Here is a 21,687-nt window from a genome sequence, read left to right on the forward strand (position 1 = left end):
CGCACTACAGGCAGTGTTTCCCCGAGGTTTACAACTTCAGTCCACATGCGCAGATAGGTTTTTCATATTCCAGACTTTTGGGGGGGTGGGGGGGCTCCACTGTTATGATGGTAGGAGAAACACTAACAGGTAACCGCACACCTGTACAGGTATTAGTCCTCCGTGCGCCCTCTGCCAGCAGCGTGCTCCCCTGTGTGCAGAACGCCGTGGAGAAAAACCCTGCTGAACGCTGATTGTAATCCATAAAACGTCCAACGTGACGTCCTAACAGAAGTCAAGTTTAATGGATGCAGGCAGTAAAATGTTTAAATATAAATGGAGCAATATGAATGAAGCAAAGAAAGATCAAAAAGATCAAACCAGCTGTTCTCATGAGCTACTTAAGACCTCCACCAGGTGGCAGCACTCAGTGTGTCCTCTGATGTCCTCTGATTGGACACGTCAGCGACGCCGACCACCTGATTGGTTTATCTTATAGTGTACGAGGGAATGACCACATGTGACCTTTGTAATGGGAAAAGGATCAAATGTGTTTATAATTGATTGAGATTTGCAGTAAAACGTATTTCATCTGACCTTCCTGCTGCAGGTCAGGCCAAAGACGCAGATCCCCGACAGCCTCCCTCAGGGCCCCGCCCCCCAGCTGCAGCCTGTGAGCCTGCAGAGGGCCGTCGCTGTGGTCACCCCCCGCAGCCAGGGCCCCTCTGCCGCCGGGGGCCCCACCGCTGTCAACCCCACCGCCGTCAGCCCCCGCAGCCAGGGCCCCTCTGCAGTCAGCCCCCGCAGCCAGGGCCCTTCTGCAGTCAGCCCCCGCAGCCAGGGCCCCTCTGCAGTCAGCCCCCGCAGCCAGGGCCCCTCTGCAGTCAGCCCCCGCAGCCAGGGCCCCTCTGCAGTCAGCCCCCGCAGCCAGGGCCCCTCTGCAGTCAGCCCCCGCAGCCAGGGCCCTTCTGCCACCGGGGGCCCCACCGCCGTCAGCCCCATCGCCAAGGGCCCCACCGCCGTCAGCCCCATCGCCAAGGGCCCCACCGCCGTCAGCCCCCGCAGCCAGGGCCCCACCCTGCCCACGGCCAACAGCACCTTCAGCCCCGACCAGCAGCCCAGCAGACAGAGTGACGCCCCACTGGTCCACGGCCCTTCGGGGGGCCCCGACTCTGATGGACCCGTCCAGCAGGCCTTGGCGGGCCCCGGCGTGGCGTACGCCATCATCGCCTCCTCGCCTGCCCCCAGCAACGGGTCATCTGCCGCCAGCGAGGGTGTCAAGGTGCAGCCGCTGCTCCGTGGATAAAAATACGCTCACTTCTTCTAGTGTCTTAAACCCCCAAAAGAGTTTTGGGAAAATATTTTAAAGATTCAGTTTCAAAATATCTTTTACAATTTGTTTGAAAATTCTTGTTAAATTGAGTTTGAAATTTTTTTTCAAAATGTATAAAGATTTGATTTTGGTTTTATTTATTATTATTAAAGTAAATTACTATTTGTCTGCCACCAGGTGATAATAATCCAGCCGCAGGCCCCCAGCAGCCCTGAAGGGGCCCCGGCTGACCCCCTGTCACACGAGGCCCCGCCGGCCCCCACATGCCCGTCCCACAAGAAGGGCGAGGACCCCAAGGTGAGAGGACCATCCCATGTGGCTCTTTTCGTCTTTTCTGGCCTGATGGGTTGGTCATGTGTTCTGTTTCTTCTTCTCTGTTCTAGAAGGTGGCCTTCATGGTGGCCCTCGGCCTCGTCACCACGGAGCACCTGGAAGGTGAGTCGACCTCTTTCAATGACGGGGGCCACAGTGTGAGCGCTCTATTCATTGAAATGACTCACGTGAATAGTGTATAAAAATAAATAATTTGGAATATTTCATTGGTTGAATTTTTTTCTCAGAGATCCAGACTAAAAGACAAGAGAGGAAGAGGCGGAGCACGGCCAACCCGGCCTACAGCGGCCTGTTTGAGCCCGAGGTCAGTCACATGTCACATACCAGATAACGTGTCATATGTCATGTCCTCATATATCAAATTCTCATGAATCATGTCCTCATATATCAAATTCTCATGAATCATGTCCTCATATCATATTCTCATGAATCATGTTCTCATATCATGTCCTCATATACCCTATCATCATATATCATGTTCTCATATCATATTCTCATATACCATGTCCTCATATATCATTTTCATTAATCATGTTCTCATATATCATGTCCTCATATACCCTATCATCATATATCATGTTCTCATATCATATTCTCATATACCATGTCCTCATATATCATGTTCATGTCAGGACTCTTTCTGTTTGCTCCTCTGTTCTGCAGCGTAAACGTCTGGCGTCACATTACCTGAACAGTTCGCTCTTCCTGTCGGCACGAGGTAAAAATCCTGAAACCTTCGCAGCTCCACCCTCAGACTCAGAGGAGCAGAGATGCTTCACCTGGTTTATGCTTTTTATATTCTAGGTACATTAGATATTCATAGATACAACATTGCTGTCAGAGAGGAGCCTCACCATAAATCCTGTAGATGCATCACACCTGCCCGGCTAGCAGTTTACCTTTGCATCCAGTCTTTATGCTAAGCTAAGCTAACGGCTGCATGGCTTCCCCTCACATGTGTGCATGTCTCTGCCACTAACCTCTGCTTTGCTTCCATTCACATGCAAGACTCTGAGGATTTCAGCTGGAAGGTAGGTCACATGACTGGTGATGTCACACCTCTGTTCCCTGTGTGTGTGTGTGTGTGCGACATCACTGGTTTCACAGTGTAACTGTATATATATATTTACAGTCTAGAAATGAAATAATAAAGCATATAAACTAATAAAATGATTAATACGGTGTACTTACTAAATGTACTTGATGTACTAACTTAAAGCCTCTGGTCTTGTCCCTGAGAAGGAGGACGTGGAGCATGAGGACCTCTGCGCCGTCTGCAAGGAGGACGGAGAGCTGCAGCCCTGCCACAACTGCCCCAGAGCCTTCCACCCCGACTGCCTCCACCCGCCCCTCAAGACCCCCCCCAGGGGGCCCTGGTACTGCCCCAAGTGCCAGAAGAAGGTCAGAGGTCCTTCACTGCACACGTGTGTTGTTGTTGTTCATCTTTGTTTGTATGAAACCAACGATCTCGTCTTCAGGTCCTGAACAAAGAAAACATGTCGTGGCCTCACAACTTCGTCCAGTCGTACGTCACGCACAAGACGGGTAAGAGCTGTGTGTGTGTGTGTGTACTGATGGGGTGTGTGTGTGTGTGTGTGTGTGTGTGTGTGTACTGATGGTGTGTGTGTGTGTGTACTGATGGGGTGTGTGTGTGTGTGTGTGTGTGTGTGTGTGTACTGATGGTGTGTGTGTGTGTGTACTGATGGTGTGTGTGTGTGTGTGTGTGTGTGTACTGATGGTGTGTGTGTGTGTGTGTGTGTGTGTGTGTGTGTGTGTGTACTGATGGTGTGTGTGTGTGTGTGTGTGTACTGATGGTGTGTGTGTGTGTGTGTGTGTGTGTGTACTGATGGTGTGTGTGTGTGTGTGTGTGTACTGATGGTGTGTGTGTGTGTGTGTGTGTACTGATGGTGTGTGTGTGTGTGTGTGTGTGTGTGTGTGTGTGTGCAGTGCGGCAGGAGGAGAAGCGACGTCTGCTGAGACGAAGCTCTGAGCTGAAGAAGGAGTTTTCTCACCTGGAGGAAGAAGACGAGAAGCTGAGCGACTCGCTCAAAGTAAACACGCCGCCATCTTGTTTCTGACGGGTTGGGGGGTGGGCGGGGCTAGTTAGCTTAGCATGCAGTCATGGGTGTAAGTACTTGGTCAGCTGCTGACTGTAGCTTGTTGTCGTGCAGCAGTGCATGGACCTGAGGGAGCGGCTGCTGGGACAACAGAGAGACACTCAGGCGTCACTGGAGCGCCTCAAAGCTCTCATCCGCTTGATCCAACGCGACCAGCTCATCCAGGTCACCATGACGACCACCGCCACCATCGCCGCCGCCTCCCTGCTCTCCCAGTCCTGGATCAAACCCACCAGCGCCGCCCCACCGGGCCCCTCGGCCACGCCCCTGCTTCAGAAGAGCCACGCCCACAGCCAGGAGGACGTCAAGTAGCGACCTTTTGAAGGCGGTGATGATTTCTCTTGTTGAATAATATCGTTTGAGGAGCTGATAAAGAGCCTCTTCACTCCATTCAAGTATTTTTTAAGACCCAACACCTACAGTGCTTACGAGATTTCTTTTTTTATGTTATTTATTAATGTTCTTGGCCTTAATGTATTTATTACAAGAAGTTAGACGAGTGCTGCATCCTCCTGATGTTTCCCTTTTGTAGGCAGCGTAGCGAGGGAGCTAACTAGCGCTAGTTAGCTAGCGCTAGTTAGCCAACGCGAGGACTGTACAGTGATATATCTCACTAGATGTTTCTTTCATCCTATGAACAATGCTTTTTGCCATAATGATTCAGGAAAATGTTTTCATCGTGTATGTAAACGCATACGAGCCTTCAAACAAAAACAGAGTAACTTTCAGTATTAATAGAGTTAAAGTCAAAGAAAAAAGTATTTAAGATAAAACTACAGAAATGAGCTAGTATTTTCCTGTGTACATACGTCGTATCATCATGTGACCACGTGAGTCTCTGCTTCGCATCGCAAACAACAACAACGGGACTTCAGGTCAAAGGTCGGGGGCGGAGCCTGAGAGCGTCAGTTATTACCCACAATGCCGAGTACAGCAACATAGAAACAAGTCAAATATTACATTTATTGATTTACTGAGATGAACTAACTGTATTTATTTCATATTAATCCATTGAACATTTTGGAATAGAATTCTATGATGATTCTTCATCAGCACAAAATTCAACAAAGACATCAAAGGTTTGTATAATTAATAAAATAGTTTACTTTGAGATCTTTTGATGTGTAAAATGAAATCATGAATCAGATTTGAACTGAAACTGAGCGTTAAACGTTGAGTTCATGAGTGACGAGGATGAAGATTTCATGTTGCTGCTTGTTTTGCGTCACCGAGATCAAAGAGAAGCAGAGACTGCCGTGATGTTTGTCCCCCCCCCTTTAAACCAGTATAGGAAATATGCCAAAAAGCCCTTTTCTTTGTTTCTGTACTGGGACGTCTTCGTGCTTCGCTTCGTCCCGTTTTATATTTGTCTTTTTTTACTCGTGTTTATTGAGACGAACACTGCCTCACGGACAAAATAATAGAGACACTAGAAGACAAAGACAAGGGTAGAGACACGTCTTCTGAGGTCCCTTTGTGCTTAAGGAACCTGTCCCCGAGAAGATGATGGACAACGTCCAGGTAGAAAGCGTCTGTCTCGCTCGTCTTCCTGCTGGTCCAGAGGTTCCGTTCACGTGTTCTACTTTTTATTTCCCATCGAGGTGCACGAACATGAACAAGCGTTTCCCATAATTCAGAGGGAGAGACGTCGCAGCAGGAGGAGGAGTCTGTTCTGGTTTGATTCATAAATCGTTTCCATATCGCCTGAGTTTGAAGCATCCGAGATACTGAACGGGTGTTTTTGTAGGAGAGTGTTGCATTGTGGGATGAAAGAGTAGGAAAACACAACATCAAAGTTACAAAATATAGTTATTGTTTATTTGATGATCAATTAATCACCCAAAATAAAGAAATCTAAATATATGATACACAAAGATTCACACACATGAACACATGAAACATCTTGACTTGACCTTTGACATTTTCTGTGTTTTCAAACTTCATTTCTCTGCATGAAGTGAGAAGGAACCTGTCAATCAACAGTGAGCCAAACGCACACGTTACGGTTCAGAATAAATGCTTCACCACTCAGAGCCTGGGGGACGTCTGGGGGACGTCTGGGGGACGTCTGGGGGACGTCTGGGGGACGTCTAGGGGCTTCTAGGGGACGTCTGGGGGACGTCTGGGGGACGTCTAGGGGCTTCTAGGGGACGTCTGGGGGACGTCTGGGGGACGTCTAGGGGACGTCTAGAGGACGTCTGGGGGACGTCTGGGGGACGTCTAGGGGACGTCTGGGGGACGTCTAGGGGACGTCTGGGGGACGTCTGGGGGGCGTCTAGGGGACGTCTGGGGGACGTCTGGGGGCTTGATGTTGTTCCCTGACCCTAAAAGGCGGCCCACCTCCCGTCATGAGTCAACGAGCCTTTATGAAACCAAAGTGTTGTTCCTCTTTAACGCCGAGAACACTCACTTTACTTCATACTTTACTTCATACTTTGGTACAATATTCACATTGTAACTAAACATCTGTTTATTTACAATGAACTGAAAACATGAAACACTCAGACTTCATTTAGTTGTAAATTACTAATCTGACTCGTCTTAGACTTTGATAAATGTGGAATGTGCTGCATACGATGATCCATGTGATGGAGGGACATGGTGGAGGGACATGATGGAGGGACATGGTGGAGGGACATGGTGGAGGGACATGATGGAGGGACATGGTGGAGGGACATGGTGGAGGGACATGATGGAGGGACATGGTGGAGGGACATGGTGGAGGGACATGGTGGAGGGACATGGTGAAGGGACATGGTGAAGGGACATGGTGGAGGGACATGATGGAGGGACATGGTGGAGGGACATGGTGGAGGGACATGGTGGAGGGACATGGTGGAGGGACATGATGGAGGGACATGGTGGAGGGACATGGTGGAGGGACATGGTGGAGGGACATGGTGGAGGGACATGGTGAAGGGACATGGTGAAGGGACATGATGGAGGGACATGGTGGAGGGACATGATGGAGGGACATGGTGGAGGGACATGGTGGAGGGACATGGTGGAGGGACATGATGGAGGGACATGGTGGAGGGACATGGTGGAGGGACATGGTGAAGGGACATGGTGGAGGGACATGGTGAAGGGACATGGTGGAGGGACATGGTGGAGGGACATGGTGGAGGGACATGGTGGAGGGACATGGTGAAGGGACATGGTGGAGGGACATGATGGAGGGACATGGTGGAGGGACATGGTGGAGGGACATGGTGAAGGGACATGGTGGAGGGACATGATGGAGGGACATGGTGGAGGGACATGGTGGAGGGACATGGTGGAGGGACATGGTGAAGGGACATGGTGGAGGGACATGGTGGAGGGACATGGTGGAGGGACATGGTGAAGGGACATGGTGAAGGGACATGGTGGAGGGACATGGTGGAGGGACATGGTGGAGGGACATGGTGGAGGGACATGATGGAGGGACATGATGGAGGGACATGGTGGAGGGACATGGTGGAGGGACATGGTGGAGGGACATGGTGGAGGGACATGATGGAGGGACATGGTGGAGGGACATGGTGGAGGGACATGGTGAAGGGACATGGTGGAGGGACATGGTGGAGGGACATGGTGGAGGGACATGGTGGAGGGACATGGTGAAGGGACATGGTGGAGGGACATGGTGGAGGGACATGGTGGAGGGACATGGTGGAGCAGCATCCATCTGGTTTCACAACGTTAACCAGTGAAAGAATCCAACAAATCGTCTTTAAGTACAAAGTGTCTCTCAGTAAGGACGAGAGCTCTGTAGGACGTCCCAGCAGCGCCCCCCCCTCGTAGGAAGTCCCCCCCCCCCCCTGTTCCCGGCTGGCCTTCTCTGACGAGGAGAACGGTGACCAGCGAGGAGAAGAAAGCTAAACGAACCCATATCACAAACATCTCACTCGTTTCTAAAATCTTCTCCGGAGAAACTGTGCTTAAACAAAATCTATTTTAATACACGACACATTTGAACAAAGGGAAAAAAGAAGTTACAACATTTTATATTCTTTTATCAAGGAGCAAACATTTGGTTTGATGGAAGTAGTTGTGTGGGTTGTCATGGCGATGGTCCAGGATAGTGTGTATAGCAACGTGTTTGTCTTAAATCTGCCAACGTAGTTTCTCTTCTTTATGATGCATTCAAAGGTTCATTGGTCAGTGAGTAAAGAGTAGTCTCACCTTTTTGTATCAAGTTCTTACTAAAAAATGGAATCATTAATAAACAAAATTCAAGAACAACAAAGTCTGAAGTTGTTTTCACGTCACTTTCTTTTTTAATCCTTCACATGTTCTGATGCTTTTTGTGGGATGAAAACATCTTTATGGAATTTATTTTTGTATTTAATGAGAAGACTAGAATGTAAGATGTGTGCAACCAACACAGAATACACACGACCAACTGCAGCTCCACAACGCAACACGTCAGGGTTCCTCCTCTGAGGAGCAGCAATCTTTATTTGGGTTTCTGTTCAGAACAAGAGGAAACGTCTTTAGGGGGGGTCCACCTGGGGAGGCGGGTCTTAGGGGGTCCACCTGGGCAGGCGGGTCTTGGGGGGTCCACCTGGGGAGGCGGGTCTTAGGGGGTCCACCTGGGCAGGCAGGTCTTGGGGGGTCCACCTGGGGAGGCGGGTCTTAGGGGGTCCACCTGGGCAGGCGGGTCTTGGGGGGTCCACCTGGGCAGGCGGGTCTTGGGGGTCCACCTGGGCAGGCGGGTCTTAGGGGGTCCACCTGGGCAGGCGGGTCTTAGGGGGTCCACCTGGGCAGGCGGGTCTTAGGGGTCCACCTGGGCAGGCGGGTTGCGCGAGCCGAACACGGTGGGGAAATGCTCCACCAGGATCTCGGTGCAGATGTTGATGGGCGTGAGGGTGGGGAGGGAGAGGGGGGCGCGGCGAGGCCACAGCAGGTTGACCCCGAACACGCAGGCCAAGTTAGAGGAGCTCATCTTGTTCACGATGCTCTGCTGGGACACCTGGAGATCAATGGGGGGGGGTTATTTGTAAGATGCATGATATAGATCTATATATAGATCTTTATATAGATCTATATATAGATCTATATCTCTATAGATCTTTATTATTGTTCTCACCGTGTGCAGGAAGCTCAGCAGATATTTTGCGACAATGAAATTATGTTCAGGAAGACTTTCCATCATCTGCTGACACCTGCTGACCCTCAGACTGCTCTCCACACCTGAGTGAGAAGACAACCACAAACACAGTAAACAAACACCTGGGACAGGTGACCCGCCCCCCTCCCCCTCCCCCTCCCCCTCCCATACTCACTGAGGAGGTCCTGCACCTGGCTGTAGAGCCTGAAGGTGAGCAGGGGTTCGGGCAGCTCTCTGAGGAACGTCTTCAGGATGACGGCAGGAACGTGAACGTCGTCGTACTCGTCAAAGTTGACAGGTTTACCTGAAGACGTCCCAGGATTCAACGTTACTAACACGCCTCAGCAGGAGCACCATAGCAACCAGACCAGGAGGAGGCCTCACACGACCTCCTGGTGGGGGGGAGACCCCGCTCACCCAGGTTGTAGAGCCTCTGGACGTCCTTGATGAGCTGGACTCGAGCCGAGCGTCTGAAGATGCCCTCGGTCCTCAGACCTGGAAGCAGAGTGAGAAGAAGCAGCTCATCTTCTGAAGCTCTGATCCACATCAACAACTTCTCTCATGTCAGTGATCCCCTGCTTTAAGATGACAAAAAGGCAAAATGAATGAAGATAACGGGAGGTGGTGATGACATCATCAGGGTGATGACATCATCAGGTGCAGCTCACCTTTCTGCTTCAGGTAGCTCACAGTCTGCAGCATCACAGGTGGGATCATCTCTGCGTTCTTCTCCCTCAAGCTGATTCAAAGGGATCAAACAGAGCAACATCACAACCTGGGGGGGGGGGCACAGACACCTCCCAGCCTCAGGGAACACTCACTACTGCAGACTGACTCCAAACTGCTGGCTGGGCAGGGGGGGGCGGGGTGGGGGGGTCCTCACTGAGGGGGGGGGTCCTCCTCCCTGAGCGGCTCGGAGCTTCTCATCGTGTCTGAGAAAAAAGAATCTCAGCTTTAGAAATGCGTAGGATATAAAACTCTGTTATTTACATGTTATGTCCACAAACATGAAGTATTACACACAGAGTCATTAGGACTCGTGTTCGGGTCACCTGAGCACTTCCGGGGGCACGAGGAGCTGCTGGTAGTTCAGGTGCTCCTGCAGGTCACTCAGGTGGTTCACGTACATCAGCTTCTTCCCAAACTTGTGACTGAAGAACAAAGGCGGGACGTCAGCGTTGGAGGCGGCGCGACCTTTGACCTTTGACCTCTGCTGGGCGTCCTCACCTGATCAGAGGCCTGAAGAGGTTCCACAGCAGGCGGATGAAGTTGGTCGGATGAACGACGTAAAGCGTCTTCATGTTCTTCTTGTACCTGTTTGTTATCGCATTCATTTTAAGGCTAATTATGAAACATTTCAATTCAAATAAATACATTAAAATATTTGATGAAAAAAGCAAATATGTTTTTTTTAAATGAATTGATCACTTCAATATATTGTTCTGTCTCTGAGCAGTTTGTTAAAATCAATAAATAAAATATTATCAGAGCTCTTTATTTTCAGTTGAAGTTTTCTCTCCTTGAAAAAATACAAAAAGAACTCGAGAGCTAAATCCTTAATTCTAATTAATTAATCACTATACAATACTTAAATTCAAAGTTGAACTTGGCGTTATAATAACGTGATGATATTGATGTGATAATAATGCAGTAATAACAATAATTATAATCTGACTCACTTCCTGTCAAACTCTTCATAAGCTCCTCGGAGCCACTTGAGTGACGGTTTGTTGCTGCTCTTCAGGCCGTGATGGAAGTACACCAGGATGTAGTCCATCTCCACGTACTGGTCCAGCGTGAACTTCAGGTACCTGCAGGGGGCGGGGCTAACGTCATGAGTCTGACTGCAGGTGTGTGTGAGGGGGGGGGGGGGAAGACTTACTCCAGCAGGCGGAGGTGGTTCAGCTGGTGTGATGGAGGCAAACAGCAGCTGCTGAAGGTGATCAACTTCCTGCCGTACCTGTCGTCACCTGCAGAGGAAACAGGTTCCATTAGTACCTGAGCAGGTAGTACACACAGTAGCTGAGCAGGTAGTACACAGAGTAGCTGAGCAGGTAGTACACACAGTACCTGAGCAGGTAGTACACACAGTACCTGAGCAGGTAGTACACACAGTACCTGAGCAGGTAGTACACACAGTACCTGAGCAGGTAGTACACAGAGTAGCTGAGCAGGTAGTACACACAGTACCTGAGCAGGTAGTACACAGAGTACCTGAGCAGGTAGTACACACAGTACCTGAGCAGGTAGTACACAGAGTACCTGAGCAGGTAGTACACACAGTACCTGAGCAGGTAGTACACACTGACCTGCGACCTGTAGGATGCCGTGTCGAGCTACGTCATAGAACGGGTGAGAAGGATCAGGACTGGATCCGACGGGAGGAACTGACGGAGCGTCTGTGAAGCACCTCTCACCCCCCCCCTCCTCCTCCTCCTCTTCCTCCTCTTCCTCCTGAAGCTCTGCCACAATCAAGAGGGAATAAATCCACAGTAGAGCCCCCCCCCCCCCCTATGAGAAGTAAACACAGGAAGTCAGAGGCTCAATCACTAATCTACCCCACCTTCCTTTCTGGTAAAGACTCGCTTATCTGCTCCGTCTGGTCTTCCGGGGGGGGGGGGGGGGGGTTAGGGTGTGTGGGGGGGGGGGGGGGGGGGGGGTTAGGGTGTGTTTTTTCCAAACAAACTGCTAACAAGGAGGAAATGATGCTGTGGACCCTCCTTTACTATTAAATCCGAGACTTTAACAAAGGATCCATTCCAATGTGAATCAGTGTGATTTAATTCATAAGATGAATCCTTCAGATTGTGAGTATTTATAACAAATAAACTTTACCCATTAAAGTCGATTTAAACTCACTTATTTCTGCCAGCTGCTCCAGATGTGAAGCTGACGTCATTCTGAAGGAAATAAATCAAACAAAACTCAGATACTACTAGTCCAAATACATCAGTTAATACTAGTACTTGTATTCCATTCTTCAAGTATTAGAAACCTTTGTAGTAAAAAGTACACTAGTAAAGTAAAAGAACCTGGATTGCTAATTTGGAGGATGAAGTATTTCTACTCTGTGGTACTGAGCCAGTTACAGAGTGTATTTAGTTATATGTGTGTACTTTACATACACGCACGCGCACACAGGTGAGTGACAGCTAGCAGCTAAAAACAAGCTACAATTAGCATCCTAGCTTCAATCAGCGGATAAATAAAAATCTCGATCTTTTGTCGGCTCGCGGACTCTTCACATCACGTGGGACGATGTTCACGAGGACACACGAGGCGTCACGAGGCGTCACGAGGCGGTCAAACACTCACCTGTAGCGCGAGACGCTCACACACGTCCGACAGGTAAGAAAGTTGGTGCAAAACTTCCTTCAACGAGCCTCTGGCAGGACGCACTGCGCATGCGCAGTTTGTCCTCATGCGCCGACTCCATAGAGAGCAGAAGAACGGACACGTGATGGCGCAGGAAGCGAAGTAATACTACAGTATCTTCAGTTCTGAGACCACCAGGACCAGCAGGACCATCAGAGACCAGCACGACCACTAGAGACCACCAGGACCAGCAGGTCCATTAGAGACTACCAGGACCAGCACGACCACTAGAGACCACCAGGACCAGCAGGTCCATTAGGGCTACCAGGACCAGCACGACCACTAGAGACCACCAGGTTTATTTTATTATGAACTCACTGTAAGCTTCCACCAGGAGCTTCTCTGATCTTCTCTCCAGTGTTTCAGGTCATCGGGCTGAAGGAATGTTGTAAAACGCTGACACCTGGTGGAGGAGGAAGGAGGCCGATTGATTATTAATAACAATAAATGAGATATACTTCATTTCTGGATCAGGGGTGAGTGAAGTCAGTGGGGAGTATCCTCTGGAGAACATAAGCGTTCGTACTGGGTCTCATGGTGATAAATCCTGTAGCTGTGGACAAATGTCCAGTGGAATGAGACAAGTTGCCCCCCCCCCACCCAAACATGTCTGTGAGCTTGCTGGGGGAGACATAACAGAGAAAGGGGGGGTTAGTGTTCAGTGGTTATGCAAATGAGGCGAGTATGAAGGGACTACATGACCCAAATAGAGAATACTGATGTGCTGCGTGTGTTTAATATGTAACTATATGTATGTGCAAGAGAACACGGGTAAGAAACATGTCTGAGTGCAGCAGAAGATTCACACAACATGAATGTAGAATGTTCATGAAACGGTACAACGGGATTCACCCTCACGATTCACCCTCATGATTCACTCTCACGATTCATCCTCACGATTCACTCCTATGATTCACTCTCACGATTCACCCTCATGATTCACTCTCACGATTCACCGTCACGATTCATCCTCACAATTCACCCTCACGATTCACCCTCATTATTCACCCTCATGATTCACTCTCATTATTCACCCTCATGATTCACTCTCACGATTCACCCTCACGATTCACCCTCATTATTCACCCTCATGATTCACTCTCACGATTCATCCTCACGATTCACCCTCATGATTCACTCTCACGATTCACCGTCACGATTCATCCTCACAATTCACCCTCACGATTCACCCTCATTATTCACCCTCATGATTCACTCTCATTATTCACCCTCATGATTCACTCTCACGATTCACCGTCACGATTCACCCTCACGATTCACCCTCATTATTCACCCTCATGATTCACTCTCACGATTCATCCTCACGATTCACCCTCATGATTCACTCTCATGATTCCAATCTGAGTCGACTACTCACTAAGAGGACCGTGAGCTCAAGGTCCTTGTAGTCCTCTCGTGTCCTCTCATGTCCTCTCAGGTCCTCTCATGTCCTCTCATGTCCTCTCAGGTCCTCTCGTGTCCTCTCATGTCCTCTCAGGTCCTCTCATGTCCTCTCAGGTCCTCTTGTGTCCTCTCATGTCCTCTCAGGTCCTCTCGTGTCCTCTCATGTCCTCTCATGTCCTCTCAGGTCCTCTCATGTCCTCTTGTGTCCTCTCAGGTCCTCTCATGTCCTCTCATGTCCTCTCAGGTCCTCTTGTGTCCTCTCAGGTCCTCTCAGGTCCTCTCATGTCCTCTCAGGACTACAAGGACCTTGAGTTCGAAGAAGAGACATTTTCATAATTAGAAAATTGTGAATTGAAATTGTGTTAAATAATGTTATTTACAAAAAAAAATAAGTAAAGTAAGTTAAGGAGGAATATTTTTATGAATAATTCAATATTTGTAACACATGGCTGCAGAGTGGGGGGGGCTCTACTCACTGGATTGATTACACGAGATGGTCTCAAGGTCGAGACCACGTTCCAGAGACGATTCATTACAAAAGCCAACGAGAACACGAGAGGGGAGGAAATGAGATGGAGAAGTTTAATGTGGATCAAATGCATTCGACACTCGTCTCCTCGTCCACATGGCAGCGCCTTGCTCAAGGACACTGTGCCTCTGACAGGAAGAGCCAGCGAGCCAACAGGAAACGTCCCCCCAGGGGACAACGAGGGGACAACCTCCATGTCCCAAATATTGACTGCAAATGTTCATCATCTTCTGCAACATGACGTCTTTCGACGATAAAAGAAGAATCAAACCTCCATTTACACACACACACACACACACACACACACACACACACTCTGGTCCATCATCCCTGCAGGGCCCTGGGGCTGAAGAAAAAAGAGAGAAGCTCTCCAATTGTTGTCATGGTGATAATGGCGCTCAGTGAAAGGCAGCGCTGAGATTTATGGGGAACATTTTCCCAGAATCCCTCTGGGTTTCCAGTGGCCGAGTGCGAGCAGCAGATAAGAAGAAGGACGTATTTCTGTGGTTGGACATGAGGAGAATGAACAGCTGTTTGGTATCAGGATGAAGTCCTACGAGATCGTCTCTCATTGGTTGGTTTTATTATTGTTATCTGTCTGAATAAAATATGAATTTAATTTGATCAAAATGCTAAAAACATTTGTAACTTCTCACGATGTGAATGTGTTTTTATCAAAAGAGCCTCGTTGGACTAAAAGTGATTATAAGAATCACATGTGATATTAAATTCAAATATTTTCGTCTACAGGTGTTAAGATGTATAATAATAATGATAATGATCAGATTCTCATTGATAACGTGCCACAGTTAGTTTGAAAAAGTATTCAGATTACTGACTATTGATCACTCCTTTAAAAAGTAACTTAGTTACTTAGTTAGATTACTTTATTTTAAAGTTACTTCATTAGTTACATTCAGCAGCAGGTTGAATTGGTTATGACAACACTCACTTGATCTAGTCGACTGGGGGGGGCATGTGACCCTCATGATGAACACGTGACTCTCATGATGAACACGTGACTCTCATGATGAACACGTGACCCGCATGATGAACAAGTGACCCTCATGATGAACACGTGACCCTCATGATGAACACGTGACCCTCATGATGAACACGTGACCCTCATGATGAACACGTGACCCTCAAGATGAACACGTGACACTCACGATGAACACGTGACCCTCATGATGAACACGTGACCCTCATGATGAACACGTGACCCTCATGATGAACACGTGACCCGCATGATGAACAAGTGACCCTCATGATGAACACGTGACCCTCATGATGAACACGTGACCCTCATGATGAACACGTGACCCTCATGATGAACACGTGACCCTCATGATGAACACGTGACACTCACGATGAACACGTGACCCTCATGATGAACACGTGACTCTCACGATGAACACGTGACCCGCGTGATGAACACGTGACCCTCATGATGAACACGTGACACTCATGATGAACACGTGACCCTCATGATGAACACGTGACCCTCATGATGAACACGTGACCCTCATGATGAACACGTGACCCGCATGATGAACACGTGACCCTCATGATGAACACGTGACCCTCACGATGAACACGTGACTCTCATGATGAACACGTGACTCTCATGATGAACACGTGACCCTCATGATGAACACGTGACCCTCATGATGAACACGTGACACTCACGATGAACACGTGACCCTCATGATGAACACGTGACTCTCACGATGAACACGTGACCCGCGTGATGAACACGTGACCCTCATGATGAACACGTGACACTCATGATGAACACGTGACCCTCATGATGAACACGTGACCCTCATGATGAACACGTGACCCTCATGATGAACACGTGACCCGCATGATGAACACGTGACCCTCATGATGAACACGTGACCCTCACGATGAACACGTGACTCTCATGATGAACACGTGACTCTCATGATGAACACGTGACCCTCATGATGAACACGTGACCCTCATGATGAACACGTGACACTCATGATGAACACGTGACCCTCATGATGAACAAACTCGCCCACTCAGGACCTGACTGTTAACTTAGGCGACTCCGTGTTAACGCCCACTCAGACTGCTTGGAACCTCGGCGTGACGCTTGACTCCCAACTCTCCCTGACTGCCAACATCGCAGCGACAACACAATCCTGTAGATACACGCTCTACAACATCAGGAGAATACGACCCCTTCTCACTCAGAAGGCGGCACAGGTACTGATTCAGTCTCTTGTCATCTCCCGCCTTGACTACTGTAACTCTCTGCTGGCGGGTGTCCCAGGTACCGCCATACGACCACTGCAGCTCATCCAGAATGCAGCAGCTCGACTGGTCTTCAACCTTCAGAAATACTCCCACACTACACCACTTCTCCGTGCACTTCATTGGTTACCAGTAGCTGCCCGCATCCAGTTCAAAACATTGGTACTGACGTACCATGCTGTGAATGGATCGGGACCAGTCTACATCCAGGACATGGTGAAACCCTACATCCCAACCCGCACACTCCGATCTGCATCTGGCAAGCTGCTTGTTCCTCCCTCACTGAGAGAAAAGCACTCGACGAGATCGCGACTCTTTGCTGTCCTGCTCCCAGATGGCGGAATGAGCTCTCTGATGACATCAGGACTGCAGAGAGCCTCTACATCTTTCGTCGAAAACTCAAGACACACCTTTTCAGACTCTACCTTGACTGAAACACTAGCAAACCGTAGCACTAACAAATGATAGCACTTAAATTGTACTTATAATGGCACTTTTCTATAACATGTTTTGAAACTGCTTATTTGATGAAAATTGTACTTTCTTGTGACTTGTTCTTCTGAGTTTGTATCTATGTGGAAATGCACTTATTGTACGTCGCTTTGGATAAAAGCGTCAGCTAAATGACATGTAATGTAATGAACATGTGACCCTCATGATGAACACGTGCCTTGAATGTCACATACGTGGCTTCACTCCCAGAGACGCAGGACATCAGATGTATATTTGACTTTTAATGACAAAATAGTAACGTAGTGACTTTAAACAAGTCCCTTTAATCAGACTACAGGTGATTAATCACATGTGATGAGAAGCGTTGTGTGCTGGACGTCGGTTCGACGCGTCGAAACTCCATAGAACTGCTCTAACACCACATTCTTCTTCTGTCAGATGTTTATTTCAACAAAAACGAACTCCTTCTGTGCTTCTTGAAATCGACTCATTTCAAAACGTCCTCGGATGGAAAAGGAGGGTTGACCTTTGAGGTCGGACCAGGCGGGACATTAAGTTCTCCAACAGGTCGGATCTCTGCTCTACAAAATAAAACAGGAAGTGAAGCAGCGGTTTAACCCAGAATGAAGCTCCTCCCCTCACATCAGCACGCGATGACGGATGGTGTGTCCGAGTCCCAGAGACGCTGCTGAAGGACGCAGAGACGTTAACAGCCTCCAGAGGACATCAGACACACGGAGGACATCCTCTCCATCAGGAGCAGAAGGTCCTATGATGACTCTGATGAGATCAGCGATGCTGAGAGGAAGATCATCTAGAGGTTGTGAGACGATGGAGATGACTCCTCCCATCTTTGTCCCCTTCACGTCCTCTGTGTGCAGGAGACGCTCTACATACCACAGACACATACACACACACACACACACACACACACACACACACACACACACACACACACACACACACACACACACACACACACACACACACACACACACATACACACACACACACACACACACACACACACACACACACACACACACACACACATACACACACACACACACACACACACACACACACACACACACATACACACACACACACACACACACACACACACACACACATACACACACACACACACACACACACACACACACATACACACACACACACACACACACACACACACACACACACACATACACACACACACACACACACACACACACACACACACACACACACATACACATACACACACCTTCAGCCTGAGCCTCATGAGTTAAAGCTGCATTCTCCTTAATGACCACCAGGGAGCCACCGGCTCAGAGACACATTTACCCATGATGCATCGGTCCTTGTAGGTGGATCAGCACCCTGCTGACCGCTCCGTCTGTCCTGAGTTGTCTCTCTAATCAAAGGCCGCGCGGGAGGTTCTGGTCTCACGTGTCGTCCATCTGTCCTTCTCCTTGTCCCTCTCTGACCTGTGAATCTGTGTTTATGATTCTTAGATTACAACCTCTAGTTCTATGAAGTCAATCAGTGTGTAGCCCCGCCCTAAAGCATCCCTGCTCTATGGTCTATTAGAGACCTGTCAATCAGTGTGTAGCCCCGCCCTAAAGCATCCCTGCTCTATGGTCTATTAGAGACCTGTCAATCAGTGTGTAGCCCCGCCCTAAAGCATCCCTGCTCTATGGTCTATTAGAGACCTGTCAATCAGTGTGTAGCCCCGCCCTAAAGCATCCCTGCTCTATGGTCTATTAGAGACCTGTCAATCAGTGTGTAGCCCCGCCCTAAAGCATCCCTGCTCTATGGTCTATTAGAGACCTGTCAATCAGTGTGTAGCCCCGCCCTAAAGCATCCCTGCTCTATGGTCTATTAGAGACCTGTCAATCAGTGTGTAGCCCCGCCCTAAAGCATCCCTGCTCTATGGTCTATTAGAGACCTGTCAATCAGTGTGTAGCCCCGCCCTAAAGCATCCCTGCTCTATGGTCTATTAGAGACCTGTCAATCAGTGTGTAGCCCCGCCCTAAAGCATCCCTGCTCTATGGTCTATTAGAGACCTGTCAATCAGTGTGTAGCCCCGCCCTAAAGCATCCCTTTTCTATGGTCTATTAGAGACCTGTCAATCAGTGTGTAGCCCCGCCCTAAAGCATCCCTGCTCTATGGTCTATTAGAGACCTGTCAATCATTGTGTAGCCCCGCCCTAAAGCATCCCTGCTCTATGGTCTATTAGAGACCTGTCAATCATTGTGTAGCCCCGCCCTAAAGCATCCCTGCTCTATGGTCTATTAGAGACCTGTCAATCATTGTGTAGCCCCGCCCTAAAGCATCCCTGCTCTATGGTCTGTTTGAGGTCAACGGTAGAGACACTGCAAAAGTGCTGTGAGGTATAAATCAACCTTCTTCATTCATTCATTCATTCATTCATTGGAAGGGAGCCGGGCCTTCAGGTTAAATAGAGGTTTGATGGACAATCAATCAATGAATCAGACATAATCATCATAGAACCTCCTGAAGAAGGGCTGCTGGTAAGGTAGAGAAGCTCCAGTAGAGGATCCACAACAGAGCAGATCAGAACTATTATTTGCCAATTATTTTTTATTGGAGCCGCGTTATTGTTGAAAAGGTCCTGCCCCCCCCCACACACACACACATCAGCCTCCCTCCGGCTTTTGTTGTAATGAAATCTGTCGTCTTTGTAGGGAAATAGTTTACGAACCATCGATCACATCGATCACATCGATCACACCTGTCAGCTCCCGCCCACTGGACCACATGGGGGGGGCTCGGTCCGCTGTCAATCACCTGCAGCTACTCTCTAGGAGATACGTCATCAAAGCGATGACTTCCGTCGCTCATCCTCTGAGGACCATGCACGTTGAGTGATCTTCATCATATTCTTCCTTCATTGTTTCTACACAACGTCATTGAGGTTGAAAATGAAAACTAGCAGCTTGTTAGAATCCGGATTAAACTGTTTATGAAGATAACGTAATAAATACTGTGGAAGATAATAATTATTTACTTTTACTCCTTTAAGAAAGACGAGGTTCAGTTTCCTGGATTCATTTAATTCATTTTTAAATGACACTCTGTGTGACTCTTCTTAAATGAATGAATAGGAGGAAACAAGTGTCTTCTGGGTTTAGGGTTAGGGCCCGGTGGGCCCGGTGGGCCCGGTGGCTGATGGGTAATGGAGGCCGTGATTGATGAGGTGCAGACGGGGTCAGAGGTCGACGGTCCATCAGCGGAGGATATTGAGGACTCTGTAATAGAATCCCTCCAAAGGGAGATGGATGGTTCTATGGAGCGTTTGTCTCTGCTCGCCTCACGTTAACGGGAGAATCCCCCGGTACCAGAGGACACTTCACCTTCAATGTTAAACCTGCAGCGCCTAAGAAGAGGAAGAAGGAGGAGAAGAAGAAGAACTGTACTTATTTAAATCATTTTTTCATGAGACAGAATTAAATATTCATTCATTTTGTCTGTTAGAAGTAAAAGTTCCAAAGAAGGGACGCGTTTGATGAGTAAATAAGTCTTAAATCTCTTGACCTTGTTCTACTTTGATTCTTCTAGACTAATTGAATTATCAGCTGGGCCAATTAGCATAACAGGAAGTGGTCCCGTGAGGGCGGGGCTTAACATCTCAGACTGCAGACTGGAACCAAACGTGATGTCACATTAGGTTATTCTGTGTGGGAGGAGCCTGAGGGACATGTGATGCTCCTGCTGTTCTGAAGGTGACCATCAGAGCTGTGTGTCCACTGTCCTCTGGTCCTCACCTCAGTCCAATGAAGGATGCTGATTGGCCAGAGCTCAGACTGACTCTCAGCAGAGAGAACGGATCTCACGTTGAAATAAGACTAGTATCTAATTCTTTTGTTTCATTCACATCATTAATAAAGCACAACAAAACATGTTATGTCCTTGTCTTTTTTTGACTTCTGGAGGGGCGGGGGAGGGGGGGGGGGGCGTGGTCTGGTTCCTCGATGCCAGCGTTCCCAGAGCGCCACTGATGGACCGAACGATTCTCACCACTGACGTCAACGCAGTCCGGCCCTAAAAATACTGGTTGTTTGCTTTGGTCTGAAACCAGAAGTCTGCCCCCATCAGTCACCCAGAGGACAGAGGGAGGGGGGTTGGGGGGGGCAGCTCCACACGGATTGGATCTGCTTGACCAGAGCTTCTGTTGTGTCTGCATCAGTCAGCAACCTCAAGTATAAAGTCAGAGCTCCATGAGTTAAAGCGTCATTCTGTGTAGTGACCAGCAGGGGGCGACTCCTCTGCTCCCATAGACGTCTATGAGGAAATGACTCTACTTCTGTGTAGTGACCAGCAGGGGGCGACTCCTCTGCTGCCATAGACTTCTATGAGGAAATGACTCTACTTCTGTGTAGTGACCAGCAGGGGGCGACTCCTCTGCTCCCATAGACGTCTATGAGGAAAGGACTCTACTTCTGTGTAGTGACCAGCAGGGGGCGACTCCTCTGCTCCCATAGACGTCTATGAGGAAATGACTCTACTTCTGTGTAGTGACCAGCAGGGGGCGACTCCTCTGCTGCCATAGACGTCTATGAGGAAATGACTCTACTTCTGTGTAGTGACCAGCAGGGGGCGACTCCTCTGCTCCCATAGACGTCTATGAGGAAAGGACTCTACTTCTGTGTAGTGACCAGCAGGGGGCGACTCCTCTGCTGCCATAGACGTCTATGAGGAAATGACTCTACTTCTGTGTAGTGACCAGCAGGGGGCGACTCCTCTGCTCCCATAGACG

General features: G+C 48.8%; 2 protein-coding genes across 6 annotated transcripts in view; one reads left to right on the forward strand and one right to left on the reverse strand.

Moving 5' to 3' along the window:
- phf21b (PHD finger protein 21B) overlaps positions 1–6,699 on the forward strand; it is a 25,086-nt gene extending 18,387 nt beyond the window's left edge. For 3 of the 5 annotated variants that reach the window (XM_062559062.1, XM_062559065.1, XM_062559070.1), the window contains exons 6-15: positions 590–1,261; positions 1,490–1,609; positions 1,696–1,747; positions 1,873–1,949; positions 2,309–2,363; positions 2,654–2,676; positions 2,885–3,046; positions 3,124–3,190; positions 3,593–3,696; positions 3,817–6,698. In XM_062559062.1, the coding sequence (XP_062415046.1) occupies positions 590–1,261; positions 1,490–1,609; positions 1,696–1,747; positions 1,873–1,949; positions 2,309–2,363; positions 2,654–2,676; positions 2,885–3,046; positions 3,124–3,190; positions 3,593–3,696; positions 3,817–4,074 (1,590 nt within the window). In that variant the 3' untranslated portion in view covers positions 4,075–6,698. Of the gene's footprint in view, positions 1–589; positions 1,262–1,489; positions 1,610–1,695; positions 1,748–1,872; positions 1,950–2,308; positions 2,364–2,653; positions 2,677–2,884; positions 3,047–3,123; positions 3,191–3,592; positions 3,697–3,816 lie in introns of all 5 variants that reach the window. The other 2 variants (XM_062559066.1, XM_062559063.1) reach the window with 2 other exon arrangements.
- A 1,069-nt stretch (positions 6,700–7,768) lies between these two features.
- LOC119210635 (rho GTPase-activating protein 8-like) lies at positions 7,769–12,480 on the reverse strand. The gene is made up of 13 exons (XM_037460840.2): positions 12,173–12,480; positions 11,717–11,757; positions 11,167–11,319; positions 10,740–10,827; positions 10,537–10,668; positions 10,085–10,171; positions 9,910–10,008; positions 9,679–9,789; positions 9,526–9,596; positions 9,275–9,352; positions 9,033–9,161; positions 8,837–8,940; positions 7,769–8,719 (listed from the first exon to the last, which is right to left on the reverse strand). The coding sequence occupies exons 2-13, from the start codon at positions 11,754–11,756 to the stop codon at positions 8,522–8,524; spliced, it is 1,290 nt and encodes a 429-aa protein (XP_037316737.2). The 5' UTR covers position 11,757; positions 12,173–12,480; the 3' UTR covers positions 7,769–8,521.
- Positions 12,481–21,687: the final 9,207 nt, after the last annotated feature.

Source organism: Pungitius pungitius, chromosome 2 (genome assembly GCF_949316345.1).
Source record: "Pungitius pungitius chromosome 2, fPunPun2.1, whole genome shotgun sequence".
Taxonomy (NCBI): Eukaryota; Metazoa; Chordata; class Actinopteri; order Perciformes; family Gasterosteidae; genus Pungitius; species Pungitius pungitius.